At 40.0% G+C, this 17738-nt stretch overlaps 1 protein-coding gene across 1 annotated transcript in view; it reads left to right on the top strand.

The window, feature by feature from the left end:
* Positions 1-17738, top strand: part of ME1 (malic enzyme 1) — a 224529-nt gene that overhangs the window by 201602 nt on the left and 5189 nt on the right. Inside the window, exons 10-12 of the mRNA XM_027551016.1 lie at positions 8134-8239; positions 9881-10023; positions 11347-11520. Of these exons, the coding sequence (XP_027406817.1) occupies positions 8134-8239; positions 9881-10023; positions 11347-11520 (423 nt within the window). The remainder of the gene's footprint in view (positions 1-8133; positions 8240-9880; positions 10024-11346; positions 11521-17738) is intronic.

Here is a 17738-nt window from a genome sequence, read left to right as displayed (position 1 = left end):
GAGACCTCAGATAGAGATGTCCCCTTGGCAGTTGAAGAGACAAGACTGATGCTCAGAAAAAGGATTTGGACTCCCAGAGATGGAGATCTGGGGATAATCCACATATATATAGTGGGAGCCACGGGGAAAGCTGTACACACTGTGCTGTACTTCGGGGTGCAATACATTCAAGAATCAAAAAGGTGAAAGCCAATGACTGTGATTTCTAATGACATTTTAATGAGAAATCTTCATAAAAATACATAAATTTTAGCATCTCAAGTAATTTTAACATAGACTTACTGAACTGAGACTCTACATTCCATGGATTACAATACTTAGAATAACGGATTATAGCATGACTAGTATTTGGAATAACTGTGAAGTTGTTGCCTAGACCTAATTCGTCACTCTTATTTCATGTTTTTTACTTGCCAAAGTAAAGAACTGCATATATTCTCCTTGCCAAGATAAATAAAGTTATGTTTAAAAAGATTGTTATATGTTTAATAGTTTTGCACTATTTAATATGAGAAACATATGAAGCTTCAATTCACCACTGTTTTTTCTTTCATGTTCTTAAACAGTCAAATTACTATGTTGATTTTTGTGGCGAAACTAGTAAATCTTAAAATAATTACTAAATTAGTATAATCTAGCTCTCAATTTTATATGATCTTTCTGTGCTTGTTATCCTTTATCCTTAGCATTTTTACAACCCCTCTTGAGAGCCAATTATAATCATTTCATTAATTTCATTAACTTACAATGCAATTGTTTATAATATATAAAAATTATCTTAATGTGTTAAATAAAAATTTGTATAAGTCAAACTCCTTCAGTTTTTAATGACATAAAACCAAGAACTAAAAAGTATCACTATGAAGTTAGTGCATTTATGGAGTTTATCATCTCATCATCAGACTAGACAATGATTATTCTAACATGTTTTCTGCTTTCATTTTCAGCATGACATCTATGGTATTTTCTGTCATTTATTTCACATCCATATATGTTCAATAATATCAGTGTTTTAAATAATTCATCAATATCAGTAAGGTTGATTGAAATGAATTATTTGGTCACTGATAATACTCAGATAGTTTTAGTATCTTATAGCAAGAAACAGATGACATATCTATTTAGCCAACTAATATTAGTATATTTTAATATTAACCAATATTTTCTTTAAAGTAAATCATTCCAAAATAAAATTAGACGGAGAATAAATACAGTAAAGAAAGGATAAAAGAGGAGCATTGCCAGCATGACTAGGATTTGCATTTCACAGTGATAATTTGGACCATTTTTTAGAGAGGACAAGAAATCACAAAACCTTTTTAGGGAGGACAAGAAATCACAAAACAAACCAATCCAGACTTAATCTCTCCCTTAAATAAATACATTTGACTTTCACTAATGAGCCAAATTAGTGCTAAGGCAGAAATCTCAAAAATAAAAAGTGAAGTGTTAATAGATATCATGAAGGATAAACTTCATCTAACCCAGAATAGGACTATAGTATTTTTATTTTAATTTTCTTTTGCTCTAGTTTACATAACTCTGTTTTCAATTTTTAAAACAATTTTTTCTTTATAGTTATTTCTTTTAGTTCAGTGTTTGGTTCCAATAAGGCAGAGATAGTGAATAAAAGTACTTTATATGCGACAAGGGTAGTTTTGACAATATAGTTATTTCCTCCCTGAGAGTTTAATTTTTAGGTCTAGAACTTGAAACTCCATGCTGTTTAGAAAAGTTCTCCTTTTCCTTGTGATCTTATCAGAATTTTAGCCCGTAATACTTTCACCACCTTGAATGATGGCTCATATATTTCATACATTGTGGTTTAAAAAATCTAACTCCTAAGAAATGTTGAAGCTTGGTGAAAAAGATCCAGCTTGCTTTTCTCCCTCCCTCTTTTCCATGTCTTCTAGAGTATGATCGATGTATATGTATATATTAAACAGAGCAGAGGGAGAAGATTATATGCATGAGTCTTTCAGACAGTCAGAAAATTATGGATTTTTAACAATTATTGATTTTTAACAATGCACAGTTAAATATTTTTAAATTACTCAATTAAATATTGATGGAGTTACCCACTTAGTATCTTCAGTTATGGCCACTCTGCACCCCTTTTTTATGCTCTAACATGGAGTGCTTTTGTCACACCATTCATCTTCTTTTAATCTGTTCTGAGATGATGAAACCCAGCTCTGCGCTCTTTAGCAAATGCACACACTTACACTGCAACTGAAATATTACTGATAGTGTGCTAGGAAGGTTCTGTCTTCAGATAAAGAGGGGGCCAGATTCAACTCTGAAAAACTAATGACAGCAGTATCAGGCCAGTAAAATGGGGCAGGTTGTCTAAGCAGGCATGCATTCAAGAGTTCTAGTGCCTGGAGAATCCCAGGGGCGGGGGAGCCTGGTGAGCTGCCATCTATGGGGTCACACAGAGGTGGACACGACTGAAGTGACTTAGCAGCAGCAGCAGCAGCAACAGCAGCAGTAGCAGTATCTGTGCTTAGTAAGGAATACATATTTACCAGTGGCAGTGTACAATTACCTTTTTATACCTCCTGGGAAATGAAATGCTAACTCAGAATCTTGACAGTGTTTGCTGCCTTCCTCCCCCAGGTCCCACCAGCACATAGGTGCTTTTGAAAAAGATAGATAGTTGTTCAGTCTGGTTGTATCTTTTCTACTAAGAATCAGCACAAAACAAGGAGGGTGGGCGGAGACCGAAGAGATAATAGTATTTGAAGGAAATTCCTAGATATTCATAGTACATTTGGTATAAGTAGAAACTCCTAAAAAAAGAGAAACACCATAGAATTTGAGGTTCAGTTCAGTCACTCAGTTGTGTCTGACTCTTTGCGACCCCATGAATCGCAGCACACCAGGCCTCCCTGTCCATCACCGACTCCCGGAGTTTACCCAAACTCATATCCATCGAGTTGGTGATGCCATCCAGCCATCTCATCCTCTGTCGTCCCCTTCTCCTCCTGCCCCCAATCCCTCCCAGCATCAGGGTCTTTTCCAATGAGTCAGCTCTTCGCATGAGGTGGCCAAAGTATTGGAGTTTCAGCTTCAGCATCAGTCCTTCCAGTGAACACCCAGGGTACTTGAGAGAAAAAGTGGCAAATGCAGACAAAAAGCATTTCAGCAAGGGTTCCTGAAAAGGAAGACTGAACAGAAAAAAAAAATCTATATCTACCTCCAGCTGAAGTATTTGGTGTAAAGAAGGTGTATTCCAAATTGCATTTTGAAAAGAAGAGAAAAGTGAGCCATTGGTATAGAAAACAGGAGTCCAAAGGTAAAGACATTTGCCTGAATATTACAGATCCAGAGAAGGTCCCATTCCAGTAGTTTTTTAATCTAAACCAGATCAGCACATCAGCTTTGAAAATTGTATAGAAAATACTTGGGAGACCTTTATTTTTGTCTTTTGATTTTTCTGTTCTTGGCAAGTTGAGCCCTTTGGTGATGCTGGTATGCATGATTCCTGGCCTTCTTTCAGTGTTCCCTCTGCATTCCTAAGTCCCCACTAAGAATTACGTCTTTGGGGGTGAGGCTGTAGGTAATTTATGTTTCTTGCTAGACAGATGTCTTCTGGCCAAGTTCTGGCTTTAGTGGCCTGGAGCTGCCAGTGCTGTTACAATGATTAATAAAGTAAGATGTTCACGATAAGCGCATAAGCATACATCTTTTCCTATGATTTTTATCAGTCTTCTTCATGATTTGTTTCTCATTCCAGGAAACTTAGGGGGTTTTAAGCCTTATTAAATACTTTTCATGGTATCTCATGAAATAGCCAAAAGAGCAGTACTAGAAATCTGTGCTTTTACGTTATTTTGTAGCATTCTTTCATTAGAACTCAATCATTTTCTACTTTTTTGAAAACAGATCACATATTAATATCTTTAAAAAAATGCTTCTGGTAGACATCTGATAAACCCTTTAGTGCAGTGATGCTCAAAACTGGCTAATCACTCAAATCATCTGAGAAGTTTGAAAAAAAAAATACAGATGCCAGGGCCTCATCCTGGACTTGAATTAAAATATCTGGCAGCAGGGCTCAGGAATCTAATTTTCCTCCAGTGTGTCTGGTACTCAGTTGGCTTTGGAAAGCCCAGATCAGGTCCGTTTTCATTACACTGTCATCATCACCTAACCGAACCATTTTCTAGATGGAGAAACCAGCATCCGTCAAAGTACCAAAGGCCTCGCCCAAGGTCGTGAGTGAACGGAAGGGCCTGAGGAGGACCCCACTACCCTGAGCCCGAGTCCCATGTTCCGTCTCCAGCACTTGTAGATGGCATTTTCTGGGGAGGTTTTCTTTATTTTTTTGTATATTATTAAAGCTTTCAGAAGTAACATAAATGTATTTGTTCTTAGCTGTTAGAATGGACTCTGATACTAGTATTTATTCATGTCCCTAAGCCAAAAATTTATGACAATTTATATCAGTTTATTTTGACCATAATTAATAGCTGTGAGAACAATGTTGTAGAATACATTTAAAGCATTTTTAATTTGCTGTTTGGGATAATCTGGGACAGTATGCTGTGGAAAATATTTTGAATTACTGAACTAAAAAATGGGGATTATGTCTCTCACTCACAATATCTTTTAAATTCATTTCATATTATGGATTTGTAGGTCCACATTCAATATAAGCAGACAAGACCCTCTTCTTTTATTTATAGCTTACTTGTAGCAGTGGTACCATTCATATTATACGAGGTTGAATTTACTTATTGCAGCTGCCCATAATATCATTTCTAAGACTTTTACTCTCATGCTGCTTTTATTTTCTCATGTAGAAGGCTACTTCTTGGCTTGGTAATATAATGAAAATGAATTGTTGTTCAGTTGCTCAGTCATGTCTGACTCTCTTCAGCTCCGTGGTCTGTAGTATGCCAGGCTTCCCTGTCCTTCACCATTTTTCCCAGAGCTTGCTCACACTCATGTCCATTGAGTCGGTGATGCCATCCAACCATCTCATCCTGTGTCGTCCCCTTCTCCTCCTGCCTTCAATCTTTCCCAGCTTCAGGAGCTTTTCCAATGAGTTGGCTCTTCACATCAGGTGGCCAAAGTATTGGAGCTTCAGCATCAGTCCTTCCAATGAATGTTCAGGATTGATTTCCCTTAAGATTGATTGGTTTGATTTCCCTGCAGTCCAAGGGACTCTCAAAAGTCTTCTCCAACGCCACGTTCAAAAGTGTCAATTCTTTGGCACTCAGCTTTTTTTATGAAAATAAATTGGTGTTCATTTTTATGTGATCATATGCAAATTTATTTAAAGCTGTATACCAGAAGCAGTTTGGATATGTTCTCATCGGCATGTTGTTTGTCAGCAGCTAAATGGTCAAGAATGGGTTGTTTCCTGACTCAGAAGCTTCAGTAAGCACTCTGTGTGGCCTCCTCGTTCTTATGTTTCTCTCTGCGGGCCATGGTGTTTTACCATGGATTGTGTGGAATCTTCCTGTTTTGTGAGTGCAAGCATTTTTTAGAATAAACAAATCAGGGATGCAGTCTCCTCTAAGAACTATTTTTAGTACTTCCTATTCTGTTAATAATCCTGAACATCTTATACATGTCCTTTTCCTCACAATCCTTTTGGTGGGGCTTCTTTTTTCTATTCCAAAGTAAATCACAGAAAAAGATTAATTATCACATTTTACTGTTATTAAAGAAGAAAAGGTGATACTCGAATGCAGTAATATAACATGGAAGGAAAGCTCTAGGACGTATGGTAGTTTCTTTGACCGTAGTCCGCGTTGGTTATTCCTTTGTTGGAATGTATTTGCTTAATACTTAAACCGGTCAGGTGGAAACCGGAAGGCCAAGAGGCAAAACCCTGAGGTTCATTCAGTCTTCTCTAAGGGATACACTTATTATCAGCAGCCCTCAAGATTACATAACACCAGGTCGAGATGACTATGGTTGTTTTGGAGTAGGTGAATAGTTATCCTGAGATTTTTTTTTCTCTGTTAAAGAACCTAACAGAGGCTCTGACAGTAGGTATCCTGAAAAGTAAATCTCTAAACCTTTGAAGAAGTAAGCACCAAACTGAAGTTTGATTTATACTAACTAGCTGCTGCTGCTGCTAAGTCCCTTCAGTTGTGTCTGACTCTGTGCGACCCCACAGACGGCAGCCAACCAGGTTCCCCCGTCCCTGGGATTCTCCAGGCAAGAGCACTGGAGTGGATTGCCATTTCCTTCTCCAATGCGTGAAAATGAAAAGTGAAAGTGAAGTCGCTCAGTCATGCCCGACTCAGCGATCCCATGGACTGCAGCCTACCAGGCTCCTCCGTCCATGGCAGTGGACGGAGGAGCCTGGTAGGCTGCAGACCACTAGCTAAACTAACACAATACAATGTTGTGTTAGTTTCTGGTGTATAGCAAAGTGATTCAGTTATACATATACACATATCTATTCTTTCTCAGATTCTTTTCCTATGTAGGTTGATAATAGCCTTTTAAAGCAAGAATATTGAACCAGGAGTAACAATTTGCATACAGTCTGACATATACCATTTGTAAAGTGTTTTCTCCAGAACTGGACTGTGTTGTATTATTGGAAAGACTGAGTTTTAGCACCTGCCTCAAGCAAGCTGCATACTGTCCTGCAGCCTCTGTTTCTTCATGCAAAAACCTAATTATATTTGCCCTACTTCTCAAATTGTTGAGGGGATCAAATGAAATATATGAAGATAACTTATAAGCTATAAAGTACCATATAAAGTTAGGTACTGATTTATTATGTAGTCAAAATCTTCAAAATTTATAGGTAGAGTATTATTATAATTTAAAAGTCAAGTTTAGTAAGTGTGTGTGTGCCAGGTCACTTCAGTAGTGTCAGACTCTTTGCAACCCTATGGACTGTAGCCTGCTAGGCTCTAATGTCCATGGGATTCTCCAGGCAAGAATACTGGAGTGGATTGCCATGCCCTCTTCTGAGGGATATTCCCAACCCAGGTATTGAACCCATGTCTCTTAGGTCTCCTGCATTGGCAGATGGGTTCTTTACCACTAGCACCACCTATTGTTTTTACAATTTAAAAGTCAAGTTTTAATAAGTAGCACACTTAATTTAACTATTTCTTCCTGTGAACAAAAAACTATTTCATCACTCATTCTTTGATGAAAGCTTTCCTGGTGGCTCAGACAGTAAAGAATCTGCCTACAATGCAGGAGACCAGGGTTCAGTCCCTGGGTTGGGAAGATCCCCAGGAGAAGGGAACAGCTACCCGCTCCAGTATTCTTGCCTGGAGAATTTCAAGGACAGAGGAGCCTGGTGGGCTACAGTCCACAGAGTCACAAAGAGTCTGACATGATGAATGACTAACTCACTGAAGTAAGGAAAATGAATAATAGGTAAATGAAGAGAATTCTAATTTGAGCAGATATTATCCCTGGTCATAGAAGTGTAGATGAGAATTTCATCTTCAGATCTACTAATTATGTGGAAAGATAAAATACTGAAAGAGCAGGGGGAAAATGAAGGAAGCAGATTTTTAGATAACATTCCCTACCCCCATCCTAAGTTCCTTTTTATAGCTGGGATATTATAATTTGATGTTTCTTAGATAATACATGGTGCAACTATGATCAAAACATTACAAAATAAAAGCACACGAAGCTAGTGCTTATTCAGAACATCACAGTATTACATAAACATGGCATCAAGTTCCATTCTTAGTGAGTGGTCCGTAAAGGATTTGTGCAACCACTAAAGGCCGCTCTGCACTCTAAGACACTGCTTCGTCAACACAAATCATATCTAAGAAACAGTATCTTTATTTAAATAATATTTTGCATTGCCATTTGTTAACGCTTATTTCTCGTAAGGGTCTGTAGAGTTAGGATTTTAAATATTAAATAATAGTTAAATAAGGGAAAGGCTTTATTTTGTTCACTGTTACACCCTTATTGCTTGGAGCGTTGTCTGAAATATAAACCTTTGTGACAAGAGTCAATGAAATAATTCTCTGATAATTGGAGAGGAGACTTTAAGAATAGCTGGAAGACATACTACATAAACCTATTCAGTATAAATTCTGCTAATATGTGTAATACTCTGAAACTTCCTTGACTCTCATACACTTGGCAGATTTATCATTTCTTCTTATTTGCCCTACGTAGGGACGTGCTGCCTTAACACAAGAGAAAGAGGAATTTGCCCATGAACATAAAGAAATGAAGAACCTTGAAGCCATCGTTCAAGATATAAAACCAACTGCCCTCATTGGTGAGCTTTGGCTTCTTCCCTCTCCTGTAAACCCTGTCCCCGCCCCACGTGGGCCTGATTTGTTTCCTTACGGTTAATTTTTTTAAATTACTTATTGATTTATCTTATTTTTGGCTGCACTGGGTCTTTGTTGCTGCACGAGGGCTGTCTCTGGTAGTGGTTGCTCCTCCTGTTGCAGTGCGTGGGCTTCTCACCGACGTAGCTTTGCTTGCTGTGGAGCCAGGGCTGTGGGCCACGTGGTCCTTCAGTAGCTGCGGTCCACGGGCTTAGCTGCCGCATCGCGTGTGGACTCCTCCCAGACCCGGGATCGAACCCGTGACCCTGCACTGGCAGGCGGGATTCCTGTCCACTGTACCACCAGCGAAGTGCTCTTGCTGATAATTTTTGAGACATTCTTTAGCTTTTTGAAATTCTGGTCTTGGAATTACACAAAGTTACCTATTCCCTGAAGCAGCAGTGCCCCCTAGACGCCTAGATTTGTAAATTCAGTGCCGCCTTGTTACCGATGATGCCAGCTGAGGGGGGTGGTTCCCTTTGCTAACTCTGTCAACCTGTCAATACCTGGCACATCCAGCACTTTGCCAGGCCAGTTATTCCAAACAGACAGTGGCTCTCGGATGGGGGCGATTTTGCCCAGTTAAGAAACATTTGGCAACGTCTGGAGACATTTTTGTTGTCACAGCTGGAGGGAGATTGTCATTGGGTGGAGACCAAGGGACACTGTTCCACCTCCTCCACCGCCCAGGAAAGCACCCCTGCCCCCAACAAGGAATTGTCCAGCCCATTGCTCATGGGGCCAAGGTTAAGAAAGACTGAAAACAGGGACTGTAATTTCACGTCTTTATATCTTCCCCATAGCAGACAACATGGTAGTTTCCATACTGCACGCGCACAGAAAGATGTTCAGTGTGGACGAATTTGTTGTGGTTGGAAAAATATCTCAAAGTTTTGAAGCTTTATATCCTTTATTTTGTGTGTGTGTAATGCCAGCCCTTACTTGGTCTTCCATTCCATTTGCAACAGATGACGATTTTGAGAATAAGGATGAGAACCCTAATAAAAACAAGTGTTTACTCCATGACAGCAACCATAGTAAACCTTCATTGTTTTTTTATAAAATGTGTTCTATCAGGAATCTTACTGTTTAAAATTTTCATGATGCTAACTGCTTTGTCTGTTCAAATTCCTTCAATGAGTCATACTCCAGTTCTGTCATTGAATGGGATGATTGACTTAAGTGTTAGCACTGGATAATAAAACATGATTACTTGGTAGCCTCAGACACTGAAATAAACTTCTAGAATTGTTTATAGAGAGATAATATATATTAGATACATTTATTTTCCAATAAAAATGCCTATTATCAGAATTCCTAGTGATTGGTCATTAAATCTACTCATGAGCCGAATATTAAAACTCTTGTTTTTTTTTTTTTTTTTATAGATACTATAACCTTAAAGGCTATTGGCATTAACAGACACCTCTTTTTGTCATTTTCATACAAATATTCTGTATTGCTTAGGGTATATTACAAAATGACCTGACGTGTCTCATTGTTTGGTGGGGCTGGGGGTGGGGGGGGGGCATTGGATTAAATAACCAATGATGGCCCTGTTCACTGGTTTCTTGTTTCTCTGTTAGGAGTTGCTGCGATTGGTGGTGCGTTCTCAGAACAAATTATCAAAGACATGGCAGCCTTCAATGAACGGCCTATTATTTTTGCCTTGAGTAATCCAACTAGTAAAGCAGAATGTACTGCAGAGCAGTGCTATAAACTGACCAAGGTAAAGGAAAAAAAAAACATAACTGATATTTTAATAGTCAAATTGTAATTCTTTGTAGGGAAGCCCAGGGTATCTAAGGTGCCTGCCAGTTAACCTTTAAACATTTTACAACCAAGAGTGAAGGCGAAGTAAACAGAAGGATAAGAACCATATCCTTTTTTAGAGTGTCATATAAATCCTGTTCTTCAATAAAACAGAATAAACTTTGTAATGTTTTATTGACAATTTTCCTTAAGTGCTTTGGAAGTATCTAAGATCTAAACATAAAAGTTAAAGAGGAAAAAGCTTGATCCTAGATGCTTATTAAAATAACTTTTAACTAGCTATTCCTAAACACAAGCATACAGTATAAAACCACAGCCTTATTTTTACTTTGCTGACTGCTCCTGGGTTTGGATTTTGATGCTGTGGATGGAGCATTTGGGCAGTTATTTTGACATCCAGCCAGGTTGGTATAGGCATCCTTAAAGCTTCAATACATAACTATTTCCAAAACATGTTTATGCTTTTCAAGGGCATTTCTTAGACTGTGATGCTTTATTTGTTGAGGGTTTCCTATCCCTGTTTTCAAGGACTGAGCAGTTTCATCTGTATCGCTTCCCAGATCACACAGATGCCCCCTCGCTTTGACTGGCAGTCTGGAGTCTAGCCCCTGACAGGCCCTGAGTTCATGCTGTCTTAAAACTTGTAAATACGAGGTTCCTCAAAAACATGAGAAAATATTGGGTTGGTCAAAAAGTTTGTTTGAGTTTTCCATATGAACTTTTTGGCCAACCCAATATTAAGACTAGGGGGAAAAAATATAAAGACAGTTTTTTACAATTATTGATAATTTATTCTTATTTGCTAATCCCTCTTGTGCTAGTGAATTTTTTTTCCTATGGGACTTTCCAGATAATTATTTACAATGTATAAAATTTGTCCCAATGATTACATGGAAGTGTGTTGACCCCTAAACTCTAATCTACAATGTCAGCCTTTCTAAGACTCAAACTCCAACCCATCACTTTTGTCTTCAGAAGCCTCTAGGCTAGGGATGGTTGATGGCCCTGTGTGTTGGACCACAGCCAACAACGGGTGGTGGTCATGGGGTCTCCTGTAGTTTGTACGCTTCTCCTTGGAGGAGAGAGGAAGATAGAGAAAAATAAGCACCCACTTCAGAACTTACCACCAACATCATGAGAGCCTGCTCATTCACACTTACTAGGGAGTCAATGAAAAATCAGACCTCTTTCTAAGTACTAAATACTTGCACTATTCTCTTAGGATCCATCTGTTTGAAGACACCCTGCCTCTTTTCACGGTTGCGTGTCTGTCTTGCAGGGTCGCGCCATTTTTGCCAGCGGCAGTCCTTTTGATCCCGTTACCCTTCCGAGTGGAAAGACTCTTTATCCTGGCCAAGGCAACAATTCCTACGTGTTCCCTGGAGTTGCTCTTGGTGTTGTGGCGTGTGGACTGAGGCATATCACGGATAAGATTTTTCTCACCACTGCTGAGGTATTGTAAAATACTGTCTGTCTGTCAAGGCTGTGACAGATCAGCTCGTTGTAGGCCATCTGCATCTCAGCTCACTCCCTAGAAGGTGTAAAGTCCGAGGATCAAATCTTTCCCCCAGGGGAGTAAGGGGTGGGTTGTAAGTTCACAGTGAGTCACTAGTAAGCATTGTTCTTCTGTAGCCAGCAGAAAGACTGTGTTCTGATCCCTTAAAAGGGACCTTTTTTAAATTGATGTACAATATTATATAAATTACAGGTGTACAACATAATGATCCATCATTTCCAACGGTTGTACTCCATCTGTGCCTATTATAAAATACTGGCTGTATTCCCGTGCTGCACAATATGCCTTGTAGTTTGTTTTATACACAGTAGTTTGTGCCTCTTAACCCCACCTCTTATTTGCCACTCCTCCTTCCCTCTCCCCACCGGTAACCGCTAGTTTGTTGTCTGTGTCCATGAGTCTGCTGCTGCTTGGTCATATTCACTATTTTGTTGCATTTTTTAGGTTCCACATATAAGTGACATCATACAACATTTATCTTTCTTTGCCTGACTTATTTCACATAGCATAATGTCCTTCAAGTCGATCTCTGTTGCTGCAGATGGCAAATTTTCACTTTTTTATGGCTGAGTAGTGTTCCATTATATGTATATACCACATCTTCTTTAGCCATTCATCTTGATGACGCTTATGTTACATCCATATCATGGCAGTTGTAAATAATGCTGCTCTGAACATAGGGACACGTGTATTTTTTTTCAAATTATAGTTTTGTCTAGATATATACATCCATACACTCTGAAGTGGAATTTCTGGGTCATATGGTAGTTCTAATTTTAGTTTGAGAAACTTCCATACTATTTCCACAGTGGCTGTACCAGTTTGCATTCTCATTAACAGAGTTCAAGAGAAGGAACTTTAAAAAAAAAAATCTGAAAATTTTGATCAAGTTCTGTGACAATAATGAGAACATTAAAATTTTTGTTTCCAAATCATGAAATAAGATTTCTCATGATTTCATGGGAATCTTCTATGGAGAAGATTTCTATGGAGAACCTTCCTAAATGATGACATTCTCATGATTTGAAATAAAAGTCTGATTTGGTATAGTGAAGAAATGTTTATCATTCAGGGTTCAGTGCAGAATACAGCAACCACTATAGTATTTCAGCTAAGAAGAAATTAAAACAGAGAGTTTGGTCTTTGTAAAGTCATTAAAAGGACAGAAGCAGGCTCTTCCGTGGGCCTCCAGAAAAGATTCACAGAACACACAGCAGACCCAGTAAGGACGCTGCATTACACTACTGTTTGGCACTCTGAAGGATCTGAAATTTCACCTTTGCTATTTAGTTGCTAAGTCATGTCTGACTCTTTTGCAGCCCCATGGACTGTAGCCTGCCAGGCTCCTCTGTGCATGGGATTTCCCAGGCAAGAATATTGGAGTGGGTTGCCGTTTCCTTCTCCAAGGGATCTTCCTGACTCAGGGATCAAACCTGCGTCTCCTGCATTGGCTGGTTGATTCTTTACCACTGAGCTACCAGGGAAGCCAAAAATTCAACCTGACTTGCAGGCTAGCAAGTCAGCCTGCCTCAGATTCACAGATGCTGGCAAAGGACACAGAACTCCTGGGTCAGATAGAGGAATTTATTACTCCTAGCACAAGAGCTAATGGGAACCTCAGGCTCCCATCAGTTTCCCTTCCCTCCCAAGCTTCAGGAGGATGACACAGTGGTTGGACCTTCATTTGTGAAATCATGAGCTTGTGATCATCAGAGTGTTCATCTGGTTGATACTTTTGAGGTGGATGCAATTCATGGGGAGAAATTTAAATGAGTTTCTTCTCTTAAAATTAACCCACTGCACAACGTGCTAACTGACCCGAACCACATCCAGACTGATTAACATTCACGTGATTTCATCACATATACAGGCTTTTCTCCCCACCGTGAAAGATGTGTATGTTACTGGCGTGATCTCAAGGAGCACAACCCCAGGGTTTCGCACTTGTCATTCCGTGAGAACATCTGTCTGTCAGCCCTCCTGCTCGGTCTCTTGTCCTCACTGCACGATGGCTAGGGTTTCAGAGCTTCTTTGACTCAAAAAGTCGTGTTAAACGTAAGTAGATGCCTACCTACTGAGAGCTTTCAAAGTTGTTCTTACATTAAGGAAAATGTAGTCATTGTCTTTTATAGCAGCCACATCAGAAGAAGAAAGATGATCTTTTTCGGCTGCCAGTGATTTCTTTCCTAAATAACTCCAGCACCCTCTAGTGACAGATTTCTAGCTGATGATCTCTCGGGCCGAATCTTTTGGCCTTTTCATCACTTTCTTCTTAGGCATCACATAATATTTCTGTTTCTTATGCCACATCAGTGGTTTCTTTGTGTCCCTTTCAAGTCCCTTTAAAAAATTTTCATTAGCGTACAGTTGCTTTACAGTGTTGTATTAGTTTCTGCTGTACAGCAAAGTGAATCAGCCACATGCATACATGGATCCTCTCTTTTGTGGATTTCTATCCCTTTCAGGTCACCACAGAGCATTCCCTGTGCCCTCTAGTTGTTACCTATTGACTAAGCTTCTTCCCAAAATTCGTTGTCTTTTGTTCTCATTTTTCTCTTTTAATTTCTGCTTTCAGAGATCTCACTCTTTCTCTCGTTTCCATTGTCGTCATTCTGAAAGGGACCAAATATGTGTATCTCTGTTCTTATCTTTTACCACATCTCCTGTGACCCAATGGGTATTTCCACCAAAATGCCCTGCTGTTTCTTTAAATAAAGATGTGAAAAAAACATCTTTCGTCTTCCCTCACCCTCAATATCCGCATTTCTCTTTGTGACACCCACTTTGTAAGCAGGCTCCAAAGCTTGGAAGACTGCCCTTCTTTTCATCCTCCCTAATCCCAAAGCCTTGAAATATACCACGCCTAGGAACAGCCATGGGACTGCCCTGTGTATCGCCTTGACCTGAAATGATTCCTTCTCCACTGGTCTAAGCCTATCTTCAGATCATGGCTTAAGTCCTGCCTTATCCTTGGCTCTTTCTGTGACTGCTCTGAATTATTTTTATCTTTCTCCTTAGCCATGACTATTTTTAGCAAACTCTTTGATATTTCATTTGATTCCTCATTGTATTATGCTTTCAAGTGTTTCACATATCAAACAGTCAAGTCTTGCCTTATAACTAAATCATATGTGATATTCTGTAAAAACAGAAGGTCTCCCATATACATCTTTCAGAAGACCAGTAGCACCTAACACCATGCTAAAACACATAGCAGAAACTTACTAAATACTTATTCAATTAAATAAAACTAGTCACTGGTATTTATCAGTGAGAATACAATACTACAGACACGCCTCTTGTTCAGTGGCTAAGTCTTCTCTGACTCTCTGGGACCCCTTGGACTACAGCACACCAGGCTTCCCTGTCCTTCACTATCTCCCAAAGCTTACTCAAACTCATGTCCATTGAGTTGATGATGCCATCCAACCATCTCATCCTCTGCCGTCTCCTTCTCCTCCCGCCTTCAATCTTTCCCAGCATCAGGGTCTTTTCCAGTGAGTTGGTTCTTCGCATCAGGTGGCCAAAGAATTGGAGCTTCAGCTTCAGCATCAGTCCTTCCAATGAATATTCAGGGTTGATTTCCTTTAGGATTGACTGTTTTGATTCACTTGCTGTCAAAGGGATTCTCAAGAGTCTTCTCCAGCACCATGATTCAAAATGATCAGTTCTTTGGTGCTCAGCCTTCCTTGTGGTCCAACCCTCACGTCCGTAAATGACTACTGGAAAAACTATAGCTTTGACTAAATGGCTCTTTGTCTGTAAAGTCTCTGCTTTTGAATGCACTGTCTAGGTTTGTCACAGATTTTCTTCCAAGGAGCAAGTGTCTTTTAATTTCATGGCTGTAGTCACTGCCTGCAGTGATTTTGGAACCCAGGAAAATAAAGTCTGTCACTGTTTCAGTTTTTTCGCCATGAAGTGATGGGAGCAGATGCCATGACCTTGTCTTTCTGAATGTTGAGTTTTAAGCCAGCTCTTTCACTGTCCTCTTTCACTCTTATCGAGATGCTTTTTAGTTCTTCTTCGCTTTCTGCCATTAGAGTGGTATCATCTGCATATGTGAGGTTGTTGATATTTCTCCCACAATCTTGATTCCAGCTTGTGATTCATCCAGCCTGGCATTTCTCATGATGCACTCTGCATATAAGTCAAATAAGCAGGGTGACAATATACAGCCTTGACATACTCCTTTCCCAGTTTTGAACCTGTCTCTTGTTCCATGTCCGGTTCTAACTGTTGCTTCTTGACCTGCATATAGGTTTCTCAGGAGGCAGGTCAGGTAGTCTGGTGTTCTCATCTCTTTAAGAATTTTCTGCAGCCTCTAGAATGCACAAAAAGAAGAATGCTCTTGTCTCTATTTTGTAGTTAACAAAAGTAGCATGTAAGAGATCTCGGTGAATGTTTTGTTTGGCCACCACATATCTAGTAACTGTTAGGATTATTGTCAAAATGCTAGTTGGCTCTCTTATGGAACTAGAAATCCCACGGATTGGCACCAATCCCAAAGACTATTGCTGCAGATTTTTATATCACAAAGAGATTTTTGGCTTTCTTGGTCCTCTGGACAGTCTCTTGGACTTAGAGTGTTCAGGGTCAACAATACAGACTCCCAAGTAGTCTGTACAGCAGCCTGAAACAGTCTCCTGTCTCCGGTTCACATCTGGGAGGCAGACTTGGTCCTCCTGCCCTCACACCCCTCCTCCTAAATCACCTTCCCCACCCTCTCTAATGTCTGCCCAGATGACTGTAGAGGGGATCCCCCTGACAACAGCACCTGGAGGAGACGGTGATTCATGTAAGTCACTGGATAACTGAAAACCCAGCTAATTTTAATATTCATATAGTGCACCCCACTCCAGTACTCTTGCCTGGGAAATCCCATGGACGGAGGAGCCTGGTGGGCTGCAGTCCATGGGGTCGCTAGGAGTTGGACACGACTAAGCGACTTCACTTTCACTTTTCACTTTCATGCATTGGAGAAGGAAATGGCAACCCACTCCAGTACTCTTGCCTGGAAAATCCCAGGGACGGGGGATCTTGGTGGGCTGCCATCTATGGGGTCGCACAGAGTCGGACACGACTGAAGCGACTTAGCAGCAGCAGCAGCAATGCTATCTAATGTATAAGCCAAATTCAAATTTTGTCAGTTATTTATAAAAGACCTTTATAACTTGCAGAGTGCTCTTTTCATATGCAGGAACATCTCAGCCTCTCTGTCTTTTCTGGCAATGGCATTTTGAAGAGCACAGGCTAGTTGTTTTTCGCAGTGTTCCTCATGATTTAATTCAAGTTATGTGGTTATAGGGTTTGGTTTAGTTGGCCCAATAATCATATCCTTCTCGGTACATCACATCAAGAAGCTCATAATGTCACTTTGTCTCATCTGTAAGCTATTTCATTGAGGTATGATTGACAAAAAGCCACAAATCTTTCAACTTGAGTTTAGAGATAAATATACACCTTTGAAGCCATCACCACAATCCATACCATAAACAAATATATTACCTCCAGAAGTTTTTCCCACCCTCTTTATTATGTGTGTGTGTGTGTGTGTCTGTGTGATAAGAACATTTAACGTAAAATATCTACCCTTGTAGCACATTTTTATGTCTACACTGTTTCCTTTAGAAACAGGGAGTGTGTGGGGACAGCCCACGCTGAAGCTGATTAGATGGTTCACATGATCCAAAATCTGTGTAACATTAATATCCTGCTCTGCAGTGTGACTCAGATATAGCTGTCTCAGTCTCCTGTCTGCCTCCCATATAAGAGTACGTGAGCTGGGAGTCAGGCATGACCGACCTCTCCCCGCTCTGCTTCCAGGCCCTTTCCTGTCACTTCTCTCATTGTCCTCTGAATTGCTTACTCCTCTGCCCCCGGTGCTCTAGTGCATCGGGTCAGAAAGCTGCCAGCATTTCACGGTGCAGTAGAAGAGGAACTGAGTTAAGAGGAAACCCAGATGCTTATCACCATCTTTTTCGCTAATTATCTTCTCCCCCCAGTCTCCAAAACACTCGCATACACACACCAGTCTCTAAGCCTCTCTGAGCTCCATTTTCCATTGAGAGAGGGAGAGACGCAAGTGCTCATGACATTCATGTGATCTGCTTTTATCTATAACGATATTCACCATTTTCCTCACAACTACCACGTTG

The sequence above is a fragment of the Bos indicus x Bos taurus genome, chromosome 9, assembly GCF_003369695.1.
Source record: "Bos indicus x Bos taurus breed Angus x Brahman F1 hybrid chromosome 9, Bos_hybrid_MaternalHap_v2.0, whole genome shotgun sequence".
Lineage (NCBI taxonomy): Eukaryota > Metazoa > Chordata > Mammalia > Artiodactyla > Bovidae > Bos > Bos indicus x Bos taurus.
The sequence above is the reverse complement of the archived record's forward strand: the minus strand, read 5'-3'. Positions and strand labels throughout refer to the sequence as shown.